The 23,683-nt window shown below is 42.7% G+C and overlaps 1 protein-coding gene across 1 annotated transcript in view; it reads right to left on the bottom strand.

The window, feature by feature from the left end:
• CACNA1C (calcium voltage-gated channel subunit alpha1 C) overlaps window positions 1-23,683 on the bottom strand; it is a 464,400-nt gene that overhangs the window by 108,504 nt on the left and 332,213 nt on the right. The window contains 1 exon segment of the mRNA XM_066319417.1: window positions 6,271-6,361. Coding sequence (XP_066175514.1) covers window positions 6,271-6,361 — 91 coding nt within the window.

Genomic DNA, 23,683 nt, shown 5'->3' with positions numbered 1-23,683 from the left:
TAGCTATCTTTGAAGTTCTCCACAACTACCTCCAACCTTACACAGTTACGTACAACACACAGATAAAAGGGTGATATTTAAAGGTTTTTATCAACATAAACTCTGGATAATCAGCATAACTCAAATGTAATGAGATATCTCACATTCTGAGAGATAATGTCTTCATTTCCCTGTTCATGGTGGACACCAGGGAAGGCGTTTGTGAAGGATGTGACAGTTTTGTGCAGCAGGGATTTAGGGCTCTGTGGAATTGTACACACAACAGACAACTCTGGAAAAATCCAGTAGGTCACCCAGCATAACCCAAAGGCCACTTTGCAGTTGTTTTCTGGGTGTGGACATTATTAAACATGACCATTATTTAACTCCCTGATCACAGCTACTTTTACATTGTAAAACCCCAACTCAGAGACAACCATATCCTCATAAGGAATCACAAAAGCCTTTAGTTAACAGTAAAAGCTGTCAGAAAAAACAGCATTGCAGAAATGGACTTTACTGTGCTTCTAGGTTTTACACAACTTTGGAGAACATTCAAAGAGCTTCACTGGGTGGATCTTACAGATTTTAGTTCTGTGAAAAGGCAGTCCTGGCGTGATGTGGATTCTGTTTTGGTGCAATGTGGTTGCATTTGTGCAGTTCCTGGTAAAGTGGCACAAACAGAATAGCCTTAAGAAAATTGAATCTGTCTGGCATAAAATTGAGCTGGTTGCTATTCAACAGGCTTTCCTACAGGCTGGGAAAATAGGCCAGCATTTAAGCATTCAGTAAATAATCTTGCTCTCCCTGTGGCAAGTCACAGCAAGGCCTGTCACAGAATTTGAAGCAGGAAGAAAATTCCTTTTCCATAAGAGCATGCTACTGTCCTTTGGACACACATCTAGAGCTGAGTGTAAATGTTAACTGCACCTTGCTCATAATAAGTTGGAGAGCAGCATCTGAGACTGACACATAAGGCTTGATTCTGTGAGTTTTCCTGCTGAAGTCAGCAGTGGTTTCAGAGCTTTTGGCAGACTTTCCCTCTCACTATTTCTGATGTAGTGGGAACTCTGGTTCCATCACATCACAAGGAACCCACCTTCTCCTAAGGTGAAAACCAGCTGCAACTACAGCAAACCTACAAGGAAACTTTCACCTTTACCACTGGCTCCTATGCTGATTATTTCAAGAACTGCACAGGAATTAATTTCCATGCCAGAAAAACACCAAGGGAAAAACCACTGACCATTCAGCTGCCAGGGAAACCTTCCATTGCTCATAAATTTTTCAGGACACACTGTTTTCTGCTGGAAAGCCAGTGTAGGATGTTCATTTTGGTTTATCCTGTTTTATTGTTTGAACTGTCTTTGGTAGAAAAGCAATTGAACTCTCCCCCATATGTATGGAAATCCTGGCCAAGGCGAAAATGCCAAGTGGGTTATTGTTTCAGTGAAAGCAGATAATTTTAAGCTCTCTTTCCCTTTGAGATCAAGCGCTTCACTTTTCTATTGAGGCTCTATGGAGCATTAGTTTCCACAAAGGTCTCTTTTTTTTAAGCTAATGCATATGTATAAAAGCAAGCTCTATTGTGGCACTCCAGATCTGTATGGTTGTATCAGAAAATTAACATTCTGCTTGTATTGGAAGATTATATGTGCTGACACCCTACACAGAATAGATTACTCCTGATCATGAGCAATAGCCTGTCCTCAGGAATCTGGGTCCTGCACAGCAGTGACCCCAGAGGCTTAGGGAAATTACTGGCTGTTGGGAAGCCCTGGGTGTAGGAATATCCTGTAAACAGAACCCCACTGCTCCTGGATCTGGGTTTGCCCCACTGGTGCCTGCTGCGGAGGAAATGTGTTCCTTTGTACCCTGAGGCAACAGGTTATGAAAGCTGTGACACATCAAAATAAGATAAGTTCCACTTCCAAATGCTGTCCTTGAGGATAAAAGCTCTCGTGCTCCTAGTGCAGGGCAGATGTCAGCCTAGTACAAGGCAACACCATGACAGGAATAATATACTGTGGAACTTGTGGGAGGCTTTTCAATGTCCTGTGGAAGCCTGCAAAACCATTTTCAAGTTCAGATGCCTGATAAAGTGAGTGCCCTCAGGAAGTGAACTGTGCTGTGCCACAGCTCTCTCGCTGCCAGAAGAATTACACCAGAAATTATTATGAATCAAATTGGGGTTTTTTGTTTTGTTTTAGTTCTAAAATATTTGATTTACACAGCAAGTAAAGAGAGATCAGATGTTAGATTCCTCCTGAAACTCCTGCTGGTTTGAAGGCTGGCATTACTCCAGACAGGACAGTTGAGAGAGGCAGTTTCTATAGCGTGGATACTAGAGAAACAAAAAAAGCTTCTTTGAGGCAATTTATCAGGAGGCAATAGTTTGTGTTTGAGAGGTACTCTCCTGATCTCACATAGCATATGTCTCTGTGGAGCTGAGAAAGGCTGTCAGGGAAGATCTCCTTTTCCAAAAGGCACATTTGAGCCTGGCTTCTCAAGCAGATCTTTCTGTCAGTCACAGACCCAGCCTTCCAAAACTCCACAGATTTTAAAAGAAGAGAAAGAATGGTGAGTAGTTCTAAGTTGCCTCCAAAGAAAAAGCTTTTTCTTTCAGTCTCCTGGGCATCTTTTTCCTTTTATCAGGGGTGCACTCTGATGGCAAGCTCAGCCTGTAGCTGTAGTGGTGGTGCTGGGGTGGTTAAATGCCCTAGGCAGCCTGATGTCAATAAAGAAATAAATATATTGCCTTTGACTTGAAAGCCCCACTTCAGTCATGTCTGGTCACAGCCTGCCCAGAGCAGCCTCTGCCCTCTTGGAAAGAAAGTTTGCAGCAAAGCAATAGGGACTCATGGCCACGGGGCTCTGCTAGAAATATTGAGACTCATCTGCAATAGATGAAACTCAACAATCAAACAAAAATCTTGGCTAACAATCTCCAAACAGAGAGTAGGTGACTACTCAAAAGGCCAGGCCTAAGCTTCAACTAGACCAAATTAGGATCACATGACTATAATTATTAATGCTAGTACTCAGAATCTAGTAGTCAATGAGGAACCTTTTTAAAAAGCTCAATTGACTTCCCACATGAATTTTCCCTGCTCTTGAGCACTAGTAAAAATTCTTAGTCAGGTTCCAATAAAAGAACACACTCATTCAAATAAATCCTTGCTTATGTTTTATATGTTCCAGAAGGAATATTGACCTATGGGGGGTTTGAATGAGGACTCAGTAAAAAGAAAAGTACTTAATACTTCTTGAAAGAATGAGAACTGGTTTCTCTGTCTGCCTGAGTGTGTGATACAGTAACAAAAGAAACCAGAAAGGATTCTGAGTCACAGAATCAGAGGCAGGTCTGAATTGGCCCATAACTAAGAAATTTACAGATCCACAAGTTGGAAGCAAACATTTTACAAAAGCAGGCAGCATTGGCAAAATTTGTATCTCACTCCAGAATTTCGTATTCAATGATACAGACATTCATTTTCATGGAGGAAGGAGCCTATCCATCTCTTAGAGATGAAAAGCAATCTGAGGGAGGCCTTGAGGATCTCAGCTGTCCTTGGGTAAGGGCTAAACAAACCCTTCTCAATAACAGACTTCAGTTTGCCTACTATACATCACCCTTTTCCAGATGAAGTGAAAAGTGGCAAGGAAACTGTTTATCTCTCTGAATCTTACATGTCCTGCTCTGCTGAAACTTCAGGCCCTGTTTTAACATTTACAACACCAGAAGAAGAAATGAAGCTCTGTTTTGCTGTAATTTTCCTATGTCTTTTTCCTTAAAATATATTTGACTTAGCCATCCCTTCTCCTACTTCCAAATCAGGGTACTGCCATTTTCCTGTGAGCACACTGGGCTATTTTAAGTAAACTCCACTCTAAGTCATGATTACATTTAGAGTTGGGTCTAACTTCAGCCCTCCTGGCCACATTCCAGCTAAGATAATTATGTTCAAGTTGCCAAAATTCCCAATGCAGCTTCAGTGCAAAACAAGTTATCCCTCACACAACCCCTTAAACACTTGTGCCTGTTGTTTTTAAGCACCTGTCACATTTTACCCTGAAGGTGGCTGAACTCTAATGCTGTGAAAACAATCCCTGCATTTACAGTTCATAAAGTGCTTTAGGACCCATTGGGATTGAGAACATTAAATGAATGCGAGCTCTAATATTAAAAATACATGAAGCCTTAGAGTAACTGCTGCCATTCTTTTTGGAGCTGTGTCCACACCTGTGAGGGACTTTACTCTGACATATTCTGAGGAAGCAACACAGCAGAGCACAACCAGTCCAAAAGGTTCCTGGAAAGCAAGGGACAGCTTTCTGACACAGGCAGTGGAGGTTCCCTCAAGGAATGCTGTGCTGCTCAAGCTCATACTAACAAACAGGGAAGATGTTGGAGATGTGAGAACACATCTAGCCTGGCTCCTGCAGGAAAGGGTTCATGTCTAAACTAAAAGGCTCAGCAGGCCCGCAGTAGTAGGCAGGTGAAGGAGAGGGACCACAAACAATTTCTCCTGGGGCTTGTAAATTCCTGACTGACTCTTAAAGGAAATTACAATATACTCTACATACCACATCTTTAAATGCAGATCACAGAATAGCACTGAATTGAATAGGATGGAAAAGACCTTTGAGATCAAGTCCAACCTATGACCAAACACCACCTTGCCAACCAGACCATGGCACTGAGTGTCACATCCAGCCTTTCCAATCATCTCCAGGGACGGTGACTCCACCATCTCCCTGGACAGGCCATTCCAACGCCCAATCACCCTTTCTGTGAAGAAATTCCTCCTAATGTCCAACCTAAACCTCCCCTGGCACAGCTTAAGGCTGTGTCCTCTTGTCCTGTTGCTGCTGTCTGGGAACAGAGCCTGACCCCCAGTTGGTTGCTCCCTCCTGTCAGGTGTTTTAGAGTGAGGAGGTCTCCCCTGAGCCTTCTCCTCTCCAGGCTGAACATTCCCAGCTCCCTCAGCTGGGAATGCTCCTCATAGGACTTGTGTTTCAGACCCTTCACCAGCCTTGTTCCCCTTCTCAGGATTCACTCCAGCACCTCAACATTCTCCCTGAACTGAGGGGCCCAGAACTGGAGACAGCACTGGAGGTGCAGCCTCACCAGTGCCCAGTCCAGGGGGACAATCCCTGCCCTGCTCCTGCTGGCCACACCATTCCTGGTCCAGGCCACGTGCCTTTGCCTTCCTGGCCACCTGGGCACACTTCTGGCTCATGTCCAGATGCTGTCAATCATAACCCCAAGTGCCTTTCTGCCTGGCCATTGTCCAGCCCCTCTGTTCCCAGCCTGTAGTTTCCTGCATCCTCCTCTTGGCTTTTTAGGGATGGGTGTCACATTGTCCAGCTTCCAGTCACCTGGGACCTCCCTGGTGAGCCAGGACTGACTGACATTAAATAATGGAGAATGGCTTGGAGAGCTCTTCTGCCAGCTCCCCCATCACCCTAGGATGGATCCTCTCTGGTCCATTCAAGCAACACCCAAGGGCTCAAGGTAGCCCCCAGGATAGGACAGAGCCCAAAATACTCCAGCATGGTACAAGCTACAGCACTGATATATTTAGCTCATGTGTCCAGGAAGTTTGGAGGGAATTACGTATTGCCCCACTGAATAAAGTCCATTCTTGTTTAAGTAAGTTGTTTATTCCCCTTGCAAAAGGGAATGAAGGACTCTTCTTGCCTATACACGCTCTCTGTGAGGTTAAAAAAATACACCACATATTATGGCATTTCGTAACTGCTATCTCACATTCTTGAGCATCTCCACTAATTACAATGGTGTAATTTCAAGGAGGCATTAATCCCTCCTAATTGTCGTATTTCTTTGTCACTACAGTACTCAGTTCAGCATTTGGAGGGTGTAATTCAGTCTGCAGAATGGGAGCAACCCTCAATGTATTTCTATTACAAAGCACTGGAAACCATACGAGAACCTTAAAAAAATTAAGATAGACCAGCCATTTCCATTATTCAGGCTACATGTATTGGTTTTGAAAGTCTATCACCAACGAGGGATTTTAAAATGAGAATGCTGCTATCCACCAGTTCCTCTTTTAGATATCAAGGAAAATCCAGCTCTGCTTCTCCAGGGCCCTCTGTCCCTGTGTAAAACGAGCGGTTCTTCACTAACACCTCTCAATTAAGACCCTGGATCAAGAGACCTTCAGCCTCTCCTTTCCCCCCCGTGGGTTTTGTTCATTTTGAGGAGCCTGCCCCATGCCCTGGCGGTGCCCAGCCCCTGCCCAGGGTCTGTGTGTGGGTACTCACGCCAGCCTGGCGCCGCAGTTCTCGCCCTCCATGTCCGCGCCGGGCACGTTGTCGGTGTTGACGGACTCGGTCTCACTGGTGGGCATGCTCACTGCAAGGGTCAAAGGGAGGAAAAAGAGAGGGGTGGCCATTAGAACCTCTTCATGAGTCCATGGCTGAAGGAACTGGCTTTGTGAAAAGACCCTCAGCTGTAGCTCCTGAGGATTAAATGGTTTGCTGAGAGAGTCTAGTGCCTCCCTGCACAGGGCAGGTTGGGCAGGTAGACTTCAGGAACATAAAAGTTACTCAGATGCTAAAGAAAAGGGAAGATGCAGCTGCTCTCCTTCTTTCAGAGTCAGTTCTTGGAAATTTTATGAATGAGAACCACTGGAAAGTAAAAAAAAAACCAAAACCTCAACAAACAAACAAACAAACAAACAAACCCCCCCCAAAACCAACCAAACAAAAAAAACCCACAAGAAAACCCAACCTGACAAACCCAACAAGAAGCTTTTTGTTTGATTCCATTGAAAATTTTAGAAAAATGTCTCTTTACCTGCAGCAGCCCAACCAGCTCACTGCCCTCTCTAATCTTTTGTGCAATGATTAAATTGCAAATTTAATGACAAATAAAAGGCACTAGGATTTAAATGCATGCAAATAAAAGCTTCTGTTAGCATGATAGCAAATAGCACATGAAGAATACTGATGGCTCATCTGTTATTTACTAACCATGAATGTGATTTAACCTTACACCTAGAAACTGGACCTAGAGGCATAAGAGAGAAATTCAGACTCTCTGACCCACTCAGATATTACCAACAAAGGAGCTAATGAATATGGACTATGGTGCAGCTTTTCATTGACTCACACAGCTAAGAACTGGACTGAACCTTCCAGGCTTTTACAGAAGCACCATAAAACAAATATCAAGTGAAAGCAACCTCAGGTGTGAACCTCTTTCATCTAGATTCAAGAACCTGTTTCTAGCTGTTATCAAACCTCAAGATTTTATCTGCTTCTACAGACCATAAAAAAATCCCTCAAACCCACACCATTTGCATTTTCCCAGCTGCTCACAGCTCCTGCATCAGCTCCAATCACTCTTTATGCATAATCATTCAGTTAAAGGTAGGAAAATGGATAGGATCCAATATGTGTCCTGTTCCCTCCTCACCCCTTTTGGAATACACAAAACACATGAAAGATTTATACTTAAGACTGAATGATGGAGGAGTTAAACAGATCTCCCAGGGGCCTGGTAAAACTTCAGGACATGACCTGAATTAGCTGTTGGGTTCATATCTCAGATGAGGCTTTAGAGCACGTGCTGTTGGCTGTTGGAGAGATTTCTGATAGCCTGTAGGAATATGTAACTCAATAGTAAGAATATGTCTATTTGTGGGTCATTGGTGCACAGTGAACCAGCGCAGAAGAAATAGATTCTGCATTTCAATTGGGCAGATGCTCATGGGGCCAGAGTCTTCTTTCAGGGGGTAAAAAGACATCAGAAGGTCCTTTCAAAAACATTCTGGGTTACTGCTTTGAAAGCATTATGGTAGAAATGTCCCTCAAAGTGAACTATCTTTCCATCATCCCATCACAACAATTCACATACCTCCAACACACTTCTTGGGAAATCTAAAGTTCTTGTACTGTATGCTTAGGACCACTTGAAATAATGGACTCTCTAGCATGCTTGACAGAACTATGAAATATTGTACTCTAATGCTGTCTGCTCCTTTATGGAGACAGATGCTTTAATAATCTTGTCTATTTGGAAAAACAAATTAAGGAATAAACTGAATTCATGTTCTGATATACATGAAGCAAGTAAGCTATGAGAAAAAACCAACACTCATAATTAATTTTTTTTGTCCAGAGTAAGTCCTGCAGGAATAAAACCAAAACGCTGATATTTCACAAGTCACTTTGGGAGATGAAGCAAAACACTTCCAAGACATATTTGAGCTTATTGTGAAGACATTAGCATGGAATTGGTTTGCAGAGCAGCTGGTTGCCCTGAGTGCATGAAGAGGATACTGAACAAGCAACAGACACAGCCAGGCACACACATGCAGGAGAACACAAAGCTGATTTATAGGCCAGTCTGCACAGAGATATAGAGACACACAGACATGTGCAGTGTGGACACAGAGTGCAGTGGAACATTACCATGGCTTTCTGTGGAGTGACTAAACCAAGCAAACTTTCCTTTCTTCTCATCAGGCAAACCAGCTGGAGGGCTTCCTTTCACAGACAAGATGGTCAGTGTCAAGTACCAGGAACAAGACATCAACAGAGAACATGCAGCCAGTGACAGGCAAAAGAAAAAAACAGGGAACTCAGCTTACACATGATATCCACTTCTGTCTGAAAACTTAATCATGTGAGTTAAAAGTGCTAAATGCAAACCAGAGGTATGCAGAGGTATGAAATATCACTAACAGATTGTCAGACCACAACTCCCATTTGCTTTCCATTCTTTTTTATTATTATCTGGCTCTTGAGAACATTAACTTAATGAACTTAAATTTAGGGGTTGTATCCCAGAGACATCTTAGAGTGTACCCTGTACTTCCCTGACCTTACTGCTGCAGAAAGTCAGACTTAGTGAAGTGAGTGGTGCAGTGGTACATGGGCTGAAGAGACTCCATGGATCACTTGCACCATCTCACGGGAGCTCATTACACTGCCCCGAAGGAAAATGTGAAGGACAATCAGAAGTGTCAGGATGGTGTGAAGTGTTAGAGGAATGATGGTCTAGAGGATAGAGGTCAGGACAGAGGGGACATTAGGGCTGAGTTCCCCAATGCCATGCGGTCTCAGAAGCTCAGTCACTTTACCTGGCACCTCACACCACCTTCACTGCCATGGGATAATCAGGTGTACAGTGCTGAGAGGTTCATTCGGGCCAGTTAACAAAACCAGAAAACAAAAGGTGTTGCAGAAGAGTTGTGCATAAACTGGGGCTGAATATGACAGGAAGTAGACCAAATATAGCCCAGATGGCTTTCTTATCTGACTCAGTTCTCAAAGAAGCCAGACCCGGTGCCCACACCCTGGCTCCAGTCTAGAAACAAGGCAGGCATTTTTTGCAGTCCGGGTAATTAATTACTGGAGCCATGTACCAAGAATGCTGGTAGTAAATCCACCACAGGAATGTTTTAATCAGGAAGAGATGTTTTTTCCAAATGGTGGGCTCAAGTCCAGACCAGAGTTGTGTTTAAGACCATGGCATACAGACAATGCCATCTCAATGGCCATTTCCTCCCTGTAATTTTCGGAGTTGAGACAAAAGCAAAAAATATGCAAAGGCTGATACAAATCCTGGTGGCTTTGCTTACTTGGCAATCTCATTTTTTTAGATTTATCATTGTATCCATAACTCACTGGAATTGATGAAATCTCCCATTAGTTACATATTCTCTAGGTAGCATAGACGGCAATTTTTTTAAAGGGGAGCAGACCAACTTTTTAAAAGCAGGCAAGTATCTCATGGTTTCAACAGGGTGCAAACCACAAGGACCAATAGATAATCTCTCTCCCGTTCCTTTTGAAGCCTTTGCACTTCTTACATCTTGCCACAGTGTGGCTCATCACTGAAAGCAGACTTTTCCTCCTGGACTACCTAAACTCCAATTTCACATCACTTGCATATAGCATTTCTGCAGCAGGTAAAGCAGCAACAAAAGCTATCTAGCAGCTTCCTCAAAAATAAATCTGAAAAATGTTTTGTGTTCTATCAGTTCTAACTCTGAGATCTAACAGACAGAGAAAAATAAGAGCAGAGTCTGCAGTCTGTGGCTGACTGGACAGATGTGTAAGACCCTTTGAGAGCCCCTGTTCCATGTCACTGGCATCAAGCACTGATACCAGCTCTGCTCTTGCACTAACATATGTCCCTCCTCTGATGAAATGCCCCATGGGCATGCCATGAATTATTGGATGGCAGCTTGTCAAAAGAGAGCCAACCACTGAAACAGAAAGCTGACACAAGCAAATACCCTTCTGTGCAGTCCTGAGACAATTTTCCCTTCATACTCTTGGAGAACAATATTTGCCTTCCAGTTCAGAAATATAATTTCCACTGTTGCATCTTGCATTTATGAAATGCTTGTCATCTTGGAAGTGGAAGTAATTTTAATATTCAGATTTATTTCCATGGATTATATAATGCTGTCACGCTTCTTGCTGAATCTCACTTTAATACAGTGACATTTTAAGACGCAGAGGCAATCACACTTGGGCAAAGGATGCCCAATTCCAGAAACACAGACAAAACAAACTTTTCACAGATTTTAATGGGACATGTTACTACATGACTTTGCAGATCTGGGCATTAACTATAAAACTGGGTATATTGGAGGCTATTCCCATTGTCTGACTCCCCCGCTCTAATTTAGCTGTTTGAGTTATGCTACAGAGGCAGACAGATTCCTACCACAGATTTTCTGAATGCCATGCTGGTGTGTCCCTCAGTTGCATGGACAGGTTAAAAAAGACATTTACTTTACGTCCTTGGATTAAATACCTGACGTGAAACAGCGTGACTATCCAGCAGTATTCATTGTGAAAGAGCCTTGTAGTGGGCTTTCAGACTTAGAGAAAACCCAAGAAGACATTTGATTGAGTTTAATAACATGCTCACTCAGACTCCGATTTCCCCAGTACGTCAATATCTGCTGCCAACAAATTACTTTGCAAAATATGGGTCAAAATATTTTGACCCTTTTATATTTTCCTTTTGACCACACTGGCGTTTGAGGTCAGAGGGCCCTGAAGTCACTTGCCCACCATTTAATTTTATTGTGTCACCTTGGCCACATGACCAAGCTTTCCTACATCCCTGTTCAGTTTCTCTGCCACAGGGGTTGTAATTCTGCACTCACCTTGCCAGCCTCTCTGAGAGGCGCAGATGAAACACGCCACAGTAAGTGCTAAGTACCACACTTACTACTGATGCTAATGTCTCCCAAGCGGGACTCTGCACAACTGTATAGCAAATCTAAAGAGCAAAGTAGCCCTGTGAATTCTCCAGCTGGGATTTACGATTTTTTTTTTCCTATCAAGTACAACAAGAATAAATTGCAATACCCGTCTGCTTCCCTTAGCAGCATGTGCATCAAGTGAATGACTTTGTCTCCAGTAAAACCCTGCTTCCCGTGGTGCTTTTCATGCCCATCATTTCATGAATGAGTCTATGGGCAGCTGTCAGAATATCAATTGACTCCCTTTTTTTTTTTTTGGTGGAGAGCTCTCATTTTAATTAATATGTGAATATTGCCTAGCTTTCCTCTTCTGCTCATTTTGAACATGCTGCACTCATTCATCTTATTCATTAGTTTAAATAAGATACAGCTTTCATTCTGCTCCATGCATGCAGTGCCTTGGGAACAATCTGTGGCTATGTTCTTAAATGCAAGCAGCATCCAGAAGATAAACTGCAGAGGTAAGATATTAGTTTTCTACGGATATCCTGATTTTGTCAGGAAAATATAGTAGATGTGACTGGGAAATTCTGGAGTGTTTTCTGCTTTGAAAAGGAACTCTGCAACAGAAAAACTTTTACAGGAGGAGAAGAAAGGGAACTTGAACTATGTGTAGGATCTTGGTGGTTGCGTGCCTCACAAACTTAGACAAGGTGTCAATAAATTTAGCATAGTAAAAAGTACCCAGAAAAATTGTGAAAGGGCTTGGAAAAGTATTTTCTAATGGCTCAGAGACCAAGACTCACAGTGGACAGCATTTTACACTATATTACGTTAAACACGTGTAACACAGACACTTTGCACAACCTAATTTTGAATTATGCACAGATGAATGCAATGGTGAGGAGGATGAGCTGGATTCACGCTCTCACTGAAGGTCAGCCACAGAGCACAAGGACAGTCATAAAGAGCCAGCGATTGCCAGTTTCATTCTCTTCAGTTAAACAGGAAAAGGCTTTTGGTAAAAACAACTTTCCACCCATGAATGGCACCAGAGGCACTGTGCGGTGACAAGACCTGTGATTTCACCAGGCCCATCACAGAGGCTGATGCAGTGAACACTCTTTTACTAAATGGAGAAGCACAAAGTAGGAACGCAGCCAATACTGAGATGGAGTATTGTATCACAAAATGTTTCATTCATAGACTGGTTATCTATTTTACTATATAAATTATAATGTATGTATTCTATTTATAAAGCCTTGTTTTAACTCGTCCTTCTCCCCTTCCAGAGGGTCACCATATGTCCCATACACATGTTGAAGGGATATGGCTATAGGCTACATGAATTTATACCTTACAGAAGGAAGACAGGAAATGTATTGAGTGAAATACATTAATTGTGCAGGCTTGTGATTAACAGATCAGTCATTACCACATGCAGATGACTGTACACCTATAAATGCATTACCTTGCTACTAATTCCTGGGATTTATTTTACTGTAACAAACTCCTCAGCTCATCTGAACAGCTGCCATTTCCCTTCTTTTTATAGCAATATTGACACTAATATGCTGCATTCCATAAATATTTGTTCATTACAGCCAGTGAGTGGAATGCACATGGCACAGAGGACCAAGTAACAGGCACAGCCAGGCTCCTGGCCCTGCCAAGTGACAGCATTTGCCAGTGTCACACATGTTCTGCTCTGGATTTGAAAGGAGGAACTTAAAATCTCTTTTGCATTTCCTGCCTGAAGGACAAAGCTGTTATTTGCATAACCTGTGGTAAATATCTCATAAGAACAGGGCACGGGACTCACCCAAAAGTAAACTTTGCAGAAAAGAGTCTAACTCTGAGATGAAAAGGGCAAGAGGGGCAGTGTCCCTGGATAACTGCGTGTGCTGCTGAGCAAGCACCTGAGTCTGCTGTGGGAGCCCATTCCAGGCACAGAGTCTGCCGGCAAGGGCAATGCAAGAAACTCTCCCAATTCCTGTGGCTGAAGGAGAACAGATTGGCTGGGTCACAGGGTGACAGAGGTGCTGCCAGAACATACCCTGAAAGATGTCTCTCTCCTGAATCTGGATCCTCCTATGACCTCCTAAACTGATTTTTTTGTCTGATAAATGACCTGCATTGTTTGCCTTGCTGAGAGGTGCCAAAGTGCAAGGCATTTATTTGCCAGGATGTGCTTTATAGTGTTTCTTGTGCCAGTAAAATACTTTTTAGCAACTTCCCTGGTTCCCCACAGAGTTCTGAAGCAATTCAGGGATGGACAGACAAAATGAAGGAAAGGCAAAACTACTGAAGATCTGACACTCTCAACAGCATTTTGCAAACAAATCCCAACAGTGCATTTGTAAGAGTTCTACAAGTCATCTCTCTCATTCTTTATGGTTTTTAGCAGAGGAATTTAGGACAGGCAGTAGTGCCATCAAATGCTCCTGAAAAAACCCCACAAAATTATATGTGAGGACAAATAGCAGGAGCATCTCACTAGAAAATCAGGATTCCATTATTGCAGGTGACTTAGAAATGGGGGCATGAGAGCTGCAAACACTGTAGATAAAGCCCTGGGAAGTGATACAAACATTGATCATGAACAAAATAACTAATGACCAAAGAAGTGCCCTTGAGACAGTAAAAACAACTAAAATTCCCTCTGCTTTTTGTGCCTCTGATTATCATGAAGTTCTTTGTATTTCTCACTGGGCATTATTACGAATGAAAATAGACAGGACAGAGGTTTTAAGTGCCAATGTGGTTTTAAAGCAGCCCATGTGCTGCTTTCTGTGAACTTTTGCATCCGCCCACCCACATAAATATACACCTGCATGATGGGGTGGTAACTCTGACCAGGGCCTCTGCCTCAGCTGCAGCGTCTTTGCTCTCTCAGTGTACAGCCCTGTGGATCCACCTTCCCTGCAGAGTCTGGGAGAAGCAAAGAAAATTACAGCAGCTACTTCCAAGCTGATCTGCTTAGGTCATCAGAAACTCTCCAGGGAGTCTTGGTGTCTGCTTTACACCTGGACTGCTGAGCTTCAAAGTGACTGAGATGCAGCTCTGGCTGTTTTATTACATTCTTGCCTGTCAAAAGCCATTTCAAGGTGGATGATGCCTGAGAACTCGGTGAGTGGCCTACAGTTTGTGATCTAGAGCACATAAAAGGATAGGTTGGGACAGCAGGGACCGTTTGGGTGGTGCAGTGGGTGGGAATTCATGCCCTGGTATCTTATAATGGATATTTTCCCCAGAGGAAGCTTGCACAACCCTACAACCAGGGACCTTAGGCAAGAACTGCACCAATGAAAAGGTGTATCTTCTCTGGTATAGAAGAAGGAAACTATTCTCCAGGAGGCTGGTTCTTGTTGGCAGAAAAACCCAACAAAAAAACCAAAAGAAAAGTGAATATGAGGGAAAAACTGGGCAGTATGATTTCAAAGGACAGGCAGAACAACTGGGGAGTGACTGGGACACAGGCAAAGAGATGGCAGGAAAGAAAAGGTGACTGAGAATTTTCATCTGAAATACCACTCTGCATGCTGAAAGAGTAGTGTGTGCTCCCTTCATTTGGGAAAACTCAATTTAGGAGTAGTGTTTAAAGTATTTAACATTAATCCTACAAGGAAAAGACTGCAGCAAGGCCCTGTCCATCTGAGCAGACAGTGCCTGACTGAGACGAGTTCTCAGCAAGTGGAGACATTTTCTAATAGCAGGATTCATGTGGGATGTGTGAGAAGGCTCAGGGATGATGCTTTCCTTGACAGCAAGCAATCAAGCAATTCATTTCACTGATCAACAGATACAACAACACACACATGAGATTTGGGTCTCTCCACAGCCAGGGCTCTGTGAAAGCCCCTTGGAGCTGTATTTTTGCATCACACTGAACAGATTCAATTCAGCCTCGTGACTTGAAATGGAGCTCACCTCTCCTATTCCTAAATGTACACAAAATTCTGTTTTGAAACCCTGCTCTGTTGCATTACTTCTGTGCCTAGTAAATAAAATGCTTGTGATTTTGTGGGCTGCTCCTGCATGTGGTGTCCTTTCAGACACTTTTACTAACATAAGGACTAGTCTGATACTAGACACTATTATCACAATATCATATGAGTCAGAAGCATGAGACATGCTAGCTGGGCAGGCTGTGTATTACTGTGCAGCCAGGAGAAAAGCAAAAATTGAACTTAAAGAGCCTTGCCTCCAAAGTCAGCTTGTCAAACATATGATTAAAGCTTTTCTACCTCTTGAGCAAGGCATTGAGAATGGGCTAATTACTCTGAGCCAAAGAAATAGGCATTTTATAGTGGCCTTGAAATAATAGACTCCTGGTTTGCAAATACTTCCAGCATGCAGGAGAGTGAGGGACTGATAATAACAGCTTGAGTTAAGCTCAGTGTGGGCAGGTGTTATGCAAGCTTCCCTCACACAGCTGTGTTAAAACAAGTCATTCGTGACCCGGCACAGCCCTGTTGTTCTGCTCCTGGTTCTTCAAACATCCACAAAATACATTTACGTCTTGATCTGCACATCTGTGAGGATCCAGCAGCTCTGCCACTGCATCGTTGTTGTGATGCTTAACCCTTCTGCTACTTCACACCAGGGATTTTAATGTGACATCCTCACCCTGCTCTAAAGGGACCCCTCTCCTTGGGTTCACTGCAAGTCCTTTACAGTCTGAACCTAGAGCGGCATGTCTGAGTGCAGCCCTTCCTCAAGTGGCAAAGGAGAAGAGGGATGCATCATGCTGTGATTTGTGAACTTAGCAAATGGGAATGAGGAGGTGAGCAGCCCTACCAACACCTGTGGGCACTAAAGCTGAATTTGAATTCAGGCCTCAAGGTCTGAAAGGCCAATTCTCTGATCTGTTGTCTTGTCTCCACCATCCTGCTAACTGAAGAGCTGCTGCAATCAGCAGGCAGACTCGGTGCCACAGCTATTTTCAGTTCAGTTCCTCAGTTAGAAACATTTTCCTTCCCCCGCCACCTCTCCAGGCTTGATGTTGTCTCTGAGATAACTGGTGTGGAGAGAGCTGCTTTTCTCCCCAGGAGCAAACACAAGCAGAGATTTTTATCCCATCAGCAGACTGTGCTGAGTGGATGGGGAGTTTCACCCCATAAGTAGAAGGGAGCAGGCACAGAGTGAGGGTGCGACTATTGCTCTCTTGGAGCTGTGCCTGCACCAGGGTCCTGCTGTGAGCTTCCCAAAGCACTGAAAAGGGCTGGGTGCCATTCACAGCTGTCAGTTCTGCTCAGCTGCTCAGCTCTGGCTGCCAGCTTGGTTACATGTGTGCCAGTTCAGCCGTGTAATGTCACCAAGGCTCCCTGTCTCTGAGCTGTGCCTCAGGAGCATCGTGGTGCTGCAGCCACAGCTCCACTGCACTTCCTGCACTACAGCAGGAATATCCTAACCCTATTTTCTTTTTGTGTTTAAAACAAAACACTTCTGTCTCTGCCTTCTTGTGTGCTTGCTTGTGAATCAACTTAAGCAAGCAATGAACTACTCAAGCTGCCTTGCAGTGAGGGTTGGGCAAGGCGGAGGAAATGAGAATTTCCTCAGGAGAGCTCTGCTAACACTCCTCCTGCACCCCTCAGCCTGTCCTGGGCTCTTCCCAAGCACAGCTCCTGGTCTGGGCTTCAGCATTTACCTTCCTGCACATGAATCTTGGAGTTACAACATAAAATACACAAGGAAAGACAAAGAGATCGGTCATGATGAATACAAACTTAGACAAGGAGGAAAAACCCCATCATACCATACCAACAATTTGTTACAGCTGGTTCCATCACACCCTTTTAAGTCATTCAGCTTACCAGATCAGTATTGAAGGTTCTACTTGTAGTAAACTTTTACTACATGTCTTTGGACTCACCACACTCAGCTGCCTTTTCTGAGGCACTGGATGACATTTTTGACACTCCATTTGGGATATTCCATCCAACTATCACACTAAAGAGCAAGCCTCAGCTGCTGTACTTGGCCTGTCAGTTCACAATGAAGGTCTTGAGTATGATGAGATGTCTAAATTTGCATTAGATTAATGTCTTTAGTCAGCTCAACCCCACCTTCACTAGTTTTGATTTCCTGTAAAAAGGAAATGCATACAACATACTTTTAATTTCTGTATATACAGTGCCAGACACACTGTGGCTTTGATCTTGGCTGACATTACTGTAATAAAAGTGGTTCTCATCCCCAGTAGCTGTTTCTAACCCAAACCACATGCTTCATGTCCCTCAGCTTCTGTTCCTGAACACCACAGCCCCTCTCCTGCCAGTTTTCATACCACATCAAAACCATGCTCAGGATTTCAGCTATCAGTCTTGCTCACCAGTGCTTTCTTCTCAATGAAGGGGCTCTTGAGACTTCATCTGCAATAGTAACTTACTTTAAAACAGTGACCATGGGCCATTCAGCAGGAACTGCTGAACACTCCGTAGTTTTTAAAACCACTTTAGAAGTGTCCTTGCAAAGATTTAGGCCTCAGCTTAAAAAATGGAATAAAAAATGGTCTTGTTTGATGAATATTCAGCTTGGGGGTTTGTGGCATTTCTTCCAAAAATTTTGGAACCAAATACTGGTACCAAGTGCTTTCCATGCCTCTCTAACTGTGGGAAATAAAACAATTTATCAGAAGGTATGGCAAAGGCAGCTTTCTCACACACTAATGTCCCCTCTTGAGGAGCAGAACCAGTGTCAATGGATTAATCTTGACAGCTTCAAGAAAACACTTGCCAACAGGGCAGACAGAGATTAATTTATTTGCACCAAGGTGTCTTCCCCAGCTAAATAAACAATGGATTCCCTCTAAAGCCTTACCTTCAAAGGTGTTTCTATGTAACAGACTGGTACTATAAGAGAATTCCTACATCAACATGAGCCTCTCTTCTAGCAGGATAAACAGAGATATTCCCTCACCAGTCAGTCTCTGCTAGGGAAAAAGCTTTTATAGTGGATAAACTCAGTGCCCTATCAACATTAATGCCACTCTCTATGTGCTGCAGCTGGTCTCACAGCACTGCTCCAGCAGTTCTCAGCACAAAGTTGTTTGTGCTTCAGGACACAAGAACCAGGGAAGGGAGGAACTGGAAGGACCTGTGAGTTGACCAAGACAAGCCAAATTCTCAGCTGCAAGAGAGCAAGAGCATGTGTAGATCACTACAAAACTTCTTCAGTCAGAGAGGAAGAATTTTTTTTTCCCCGAGATGTAAACTACAGTAACCTGCAAGCTTGTCTAATTGCTGTAACCTCTTATGCCTGCAAGGGAGCAAGAAGAAAAAAATAAGCCTGTTGGCAAAAATTAGCATAGTTTTGGAGTTTGGTCTCTGTGCTGATCCATTGTCCTGTAGGTTTCACAACTTCCCAGTTTTTCTTTCTTTCAGTCTCAAAGGAGGCTTTGATTATAAAACGAGGAGCAAACAACCATTTGAAAACCTTCTTCCTCTTCCTTCTCTGCTGATAAATTATTGCTGTGGTAGGTAAATCCCACCTAACCGAACAAGATGTTAAAGGAGTGTAGCTCAAGCCTGCATTTTCTGTCGAAGCACAGTGTGGAGAAGACAATGTTCCCTTTGTTCGAACAGAGAGCAAAAGAAGCAGCTGCTTCTCCCAGAGAAGCTTCACTTCTCCCGTGCAGAAGTGGCACAGAGATTTGGTGCTCACCACAGCGACCTTCTCAGGATCTGCTCATTATCTCAGAGCTGTCACTCTTCACCAGCACTCACTCCTGAAGCTGATGGCACATGCCTGAATTTAGCCCACCTTCCTCAAATGGGGAGAATTTTCCTGATCCTAGAAACACTTTTCCCTCTTCACCAAATTATATCAGGCCTTCTGATGCTCTGCTGGAAAAAATTACTTCTGAATTATGGGTTGTTACATTGGCCACAGCTTTGTCCTGAATATCATGAGCTTCTTATTTTGCCCTCTGCTCAGACAAAGGAAATATTGTCTTTTCCACACTGTGCTTCGACAGAAAATGCAGGCTTGAGCTACACTGCTTTAACATCTTCTTGGGTTAGGTGGGATTTACCTACCACAGCAGCAACTTATCAGCAGAGAAGGAAGGGGAAGAAGGTTTCCAAATGATTGTTTGCTCTTTGTTTTACAATCAAAGCCTCCTTTGAGACAGAGAGAAAGAAAAACTGCAAAGTTGTGAAATCTACAGGACAATGAACCTAAAAGCTACTTTTGCTAAAGACTGGGTTATTAAATTATATTTCTAACAAAAACCAGAAAACCAGACCTTTTGATTCACTTACATGGAGTGAACCATCCATAATTCAGGGGAACAAGAGAACTGTATTTCTTAAAATGATTAACATGATTACTGTGAATTGCCAGAGAAGGAAAATAGTTCAAACCCTGATCAAGCTTGGGAATGCCTTGTGTGATGCAATCCAGGGTGAAAATTCTGCTCTTTCTGCTCTAGAGGTAGAAAATGGAGTGAAAGCCTGTGCCACTGGCACTGGGGGGGGTGGGGGTGGGTCATCCTGAGAACATAATTTAGCCTTCCTGTGTCTTTTTCTTTTAATTGGACTAAAGAATCCAGAACAAGATTTCACCCCTCTCCAAATATCACCCTGCATATACATATTTCAAGAATCAGCGTTGTAGCTGAAGCAATTTAAAGCATAATTTAAACCCCCAAGTTTTAAATTTCACTTGGTTGAGAGGACTGACATTTTCCCCAAGTAGTTCCTCTTGGAAAGGGAGAAATACAAAACAATCAAGGATAAACATCTGCTGCTTCCTTGTTTTTTCACTCACAATAACAAAAAGAGAAAGCAACATATGAAGAGAGTCAGGAAGAAAATCTACTCTCAGTTTTGATTTTATTCCAATGGGAAAAACTCAAATGTTGACATCATAGTTTTGTTGGCATAGATGGAAAGGTGGAAGAAGAATCACCCTAAATGATTTTTTTGTTGTTATTGAGCTGCACAGAAATTCTACAATAAAATTGATGCTTGGAAATGGCAGCTTTATTGTCACCCACATCTCTGAAGATCATTGCCGTGTGCACTCTGCTACCACAGCTACCTGCAGGGTCACTATAAAGCCTCACAAATGCGCTTTTTATTTTTTTTTTCCTCCTGATATAGACATACCTTTTCCTTTTTAGGGTATCAGAGTTTACCTGGATGTGATCACACATTTATTTCAGTATAGTTATAAAACCACATGCTTGGTAATGCCAGTGGATCGAACTCATGCCAGAATCAACTGCATTTTAGCCAGTGGAATGATGCACTGAGCAAACAGCACTCCGTGGACTACTCAGTGCTGTAAGTGATTTCACACCCCAGGAACCTCATGCTCTCCCTTTGGTGGATGCCAGTTATGCAATATTGGAGTCATGTGTGAGCACTGAGAGGCCTCTGTGCTCCAAGACCTCACACTGGGCAACCTTTCCGAGTGCTGACATCAGCATGTTTTGTTACTAACCTTGGATGAAACTGATTTGGGCCCAAGTCCTTATCCAGACAAAATCCACAGGAATTTCAGAACAATTTTTGCCTGCAGGACTGTAGGAGTGATTCAGCCTAATGTGAGAAATAATGTCCTAGAGACGCTTTTTCTAGGCAGCAAACTAATTATAGACTCGACCTCGACATCTGTAGCACAAAGCCATGCTGCATTTTGCAACCTGAGCTTCTCTGTGAAGAGCCACACTACAAAAACAAAGCTGACTTATCATTTACAAAGACCTTTTATTACGTGTCCTCAAACTCTGGCATTTATACTACTTGCTTCAAATGATGGCAATGCAGGAAAATACCACTGGGACAATTTTCTACTGGGCACAGCCCACAGCTGCTTTCACCCCTGTCCAAAGCAAACCATGTGTTGGAACCTCTGCACATTAACGCATGGATATTTTTCCCCTAGAACAAACTGGTGGCACAGTGTACACCAAAAAAGCATTTCTTTTGTCCCTCTGTGCCCAGGCAAGAGAGAATAGATCTGTCCCAGTTACTAAACTTGTGAAGTACCTATCAGGTGCCCTTATGAAATGCCTACAAATTGTTGGCACTGCAGCTAATCTTTTCTTGGTCACCAGATGTACATTTTTCACATCAACGGACAATGACAAAAGCAGAAGAGATTGAGCTTTCTTCCTCTTTAGATGATTTGTTGACAGATAATAAATCATTTTACAAGACTGGCATTGATTTCCTTGTATTTAAATAGGGAAACCAAAATGCAACCACGTTCTGTGATGCCTTTCTCAAGTTATCAACTGGTGTTGGAGGAATTAAATGAATAAAGGCTTCATTTTCCAGCCTGTGCCTCTTAGGGCTTTTGTTAAGATGATCTTGAATTAAATGCACCCCCGTTGGGGTTTTTCTAAATTGCTTTTTGACAATATCTGTACCTGCCTGTCGAGGGGTGGTTGCCCATGTCCCTCCATGTGTATGTGAAATACATGAGGACACATTCTGTGGATGAAACTAGAATAACACAGGATGAACTAATTTGCTCTTGATGGACAAGTTCAAGTATGCTCTGCTAAAAAGAAATTAACTCAGAACAGCATCTTTTTGCTCATACAGTAAGAAGACAAGGTTTTTTAAGGCAGTGAGGGTCAAGACTGGATGTAAAATAGATACCTTTTAAATATCCACTCCCTCATTTTCCCCTCTGCATCTTCCATGTCAATTCCCCAGCTGTGCACTTGCCCATTACATTTCATAGCAGAAGATGGACCAAGAGTATTTTAGGCCACCTTGACAGTTTAGCTTGTAACCCAGTCTTTGAAAAATCCTTCCTACCTTAAACATTATCCCAGAGCACCATGATATTTCATTTCAGGCTGAAAGTAGTAAGGCCCTTGCTTGTCAGTACACCAAACACACAATTTGGAGGCTACTGAGCAGGCTGATGTATGAAATTATTAAATGTACAAATAGAACAAATGTACAAATTGAAGTTGGTGTTCTTTTATCTTGGCATCTGATTAGATCTCTCCATCTAACAGCTTCCACATCACTAACTTTCTCAAAGGGTTGCACAGAATTTGGTGGGTATTTTGTACATAACCTCACTGAAATCAAAACAGTGTCCTTGAGATGCATTAACTGACTGTGCAAAAGGAAGTCAAGTCAACAGGAATTGGATAGATAAATCCTAAAATGCCTGGAATTTTAGGTACAGAGGGTCATCCTTTTTCCCCCTGTTACATAATAGAGTCAAACTACTATTGGAGGTCTTGGGAATAAAGCCCTGTTTGGGTTGAAATTACTGAGTCTTCTATTTCCAGAGCTCTAAAACTCTTCCTTTTTATTGAAATCCTTCCCCCTACTTAAACTACCATCTCTCCTGTTCTCATTTGTGACCTGATGTGCAGAAGCAGGAAATGTTTCCATGAAATGCACAGATTTCCAGAAGCTGTAATGGTCTAAGAGGTACCAATCTCTTCTGAAATTTTGCTTTTTCTGCTGAAAACTTCTTTCTTGTCTCAAAGTACTTCTTTTCCAGGGAAGACTCATAAACCTGTGATTAAATGCAGACTACTTCCTAGTTATGGTGATATTCAAAAGTAACAGTGGTTGAAAGACTGAGATAAAACCTGTAGACCACCAAAAACTTAGATTGTTATTTATTCCTCAGAGGGAGTGAACTCAGATGTTAATGAACATTTCCAAAGATCACTAAGGCACTACAGCAATGCTCTGAAGGTGAAGACTGAAGGCTATTTCTTTTTAAACTGCTTAATTTTTAAATATATATTTTAAACCTGCCTGTATGTCTGTACTTTTTGTCTTCACTTGTGCACTATTCCCACTTCAACAGAGGCATAAATCTGCAGGTACAGACATACACCTTTCATTATTTAATGTGGCATCTGAAATATGATATGATTTTGATAGGCAACACATTGATTTGAACTGGGTTTTTTCCTGCTGTGCTACACGAAAACTCAATTATCTACAGCCATCAGTTCCATTACAATAGGGCCTTGAAGAATGATTAGACTTTCAATTTTAGTAGGGTAAGCTACTTGCAAATCAGTTCTTGAATTTATAGTACCATGTTGGATGTGACTCAACAAGAAGAATAAATTGTCTTGAATCTTGGAATGCCTTTACAAAGCAGTGGGATTTTTTTTACTTTTAGGGACTCTGTTGACATTAGTGAGGTGATATTCTCTCTGCAAATGGTGGCACCAAATAGAACTGAAGTAGAAGGAAACAGAGGGAGGACAAAATCCGGGCAACTCAGAAACACCCAATTACTTTGCCCTGCCCATTCATAGATTATTTGTGACCCCACTGCAATCTGTGGGAGTTTTGCTGATTAATTTCAATAAGAGGAGAAGCTGGGTTGGACTGAAGTCTCCTGCTTCTGCCCACAGGAACAGATGCATTCCAGACCACTCTCAGGAAGGGAAAACAAAAGTGCAAATTCCCAGTAAGTGTGGTGACAGGACGGATGGTTTTCTTTGCTGTGGTGTAATTTTGAATTCAGCGGCTGTTGTGTGACATGACGTGTTTCTC

Source organism: Sylvia atricapilla, chromosome 5 (assembly GCF_009819655.1).
Source record: "Sylvia atricapilla isolate bSylAtr1 chromosome 5, bSylAtr1.pri, whole genome shotgun sequence".
Taxonomy (NCBI): domain Eukaryota; kingdom Metazoa; phylum Chordata; class Aves; order Passeriformes; family Sylviidae; genus Sylvia; species Sylvia atricapilla.
This window is presented reverse-complemented; position numbering and strand designations above follow the sequence as displayed.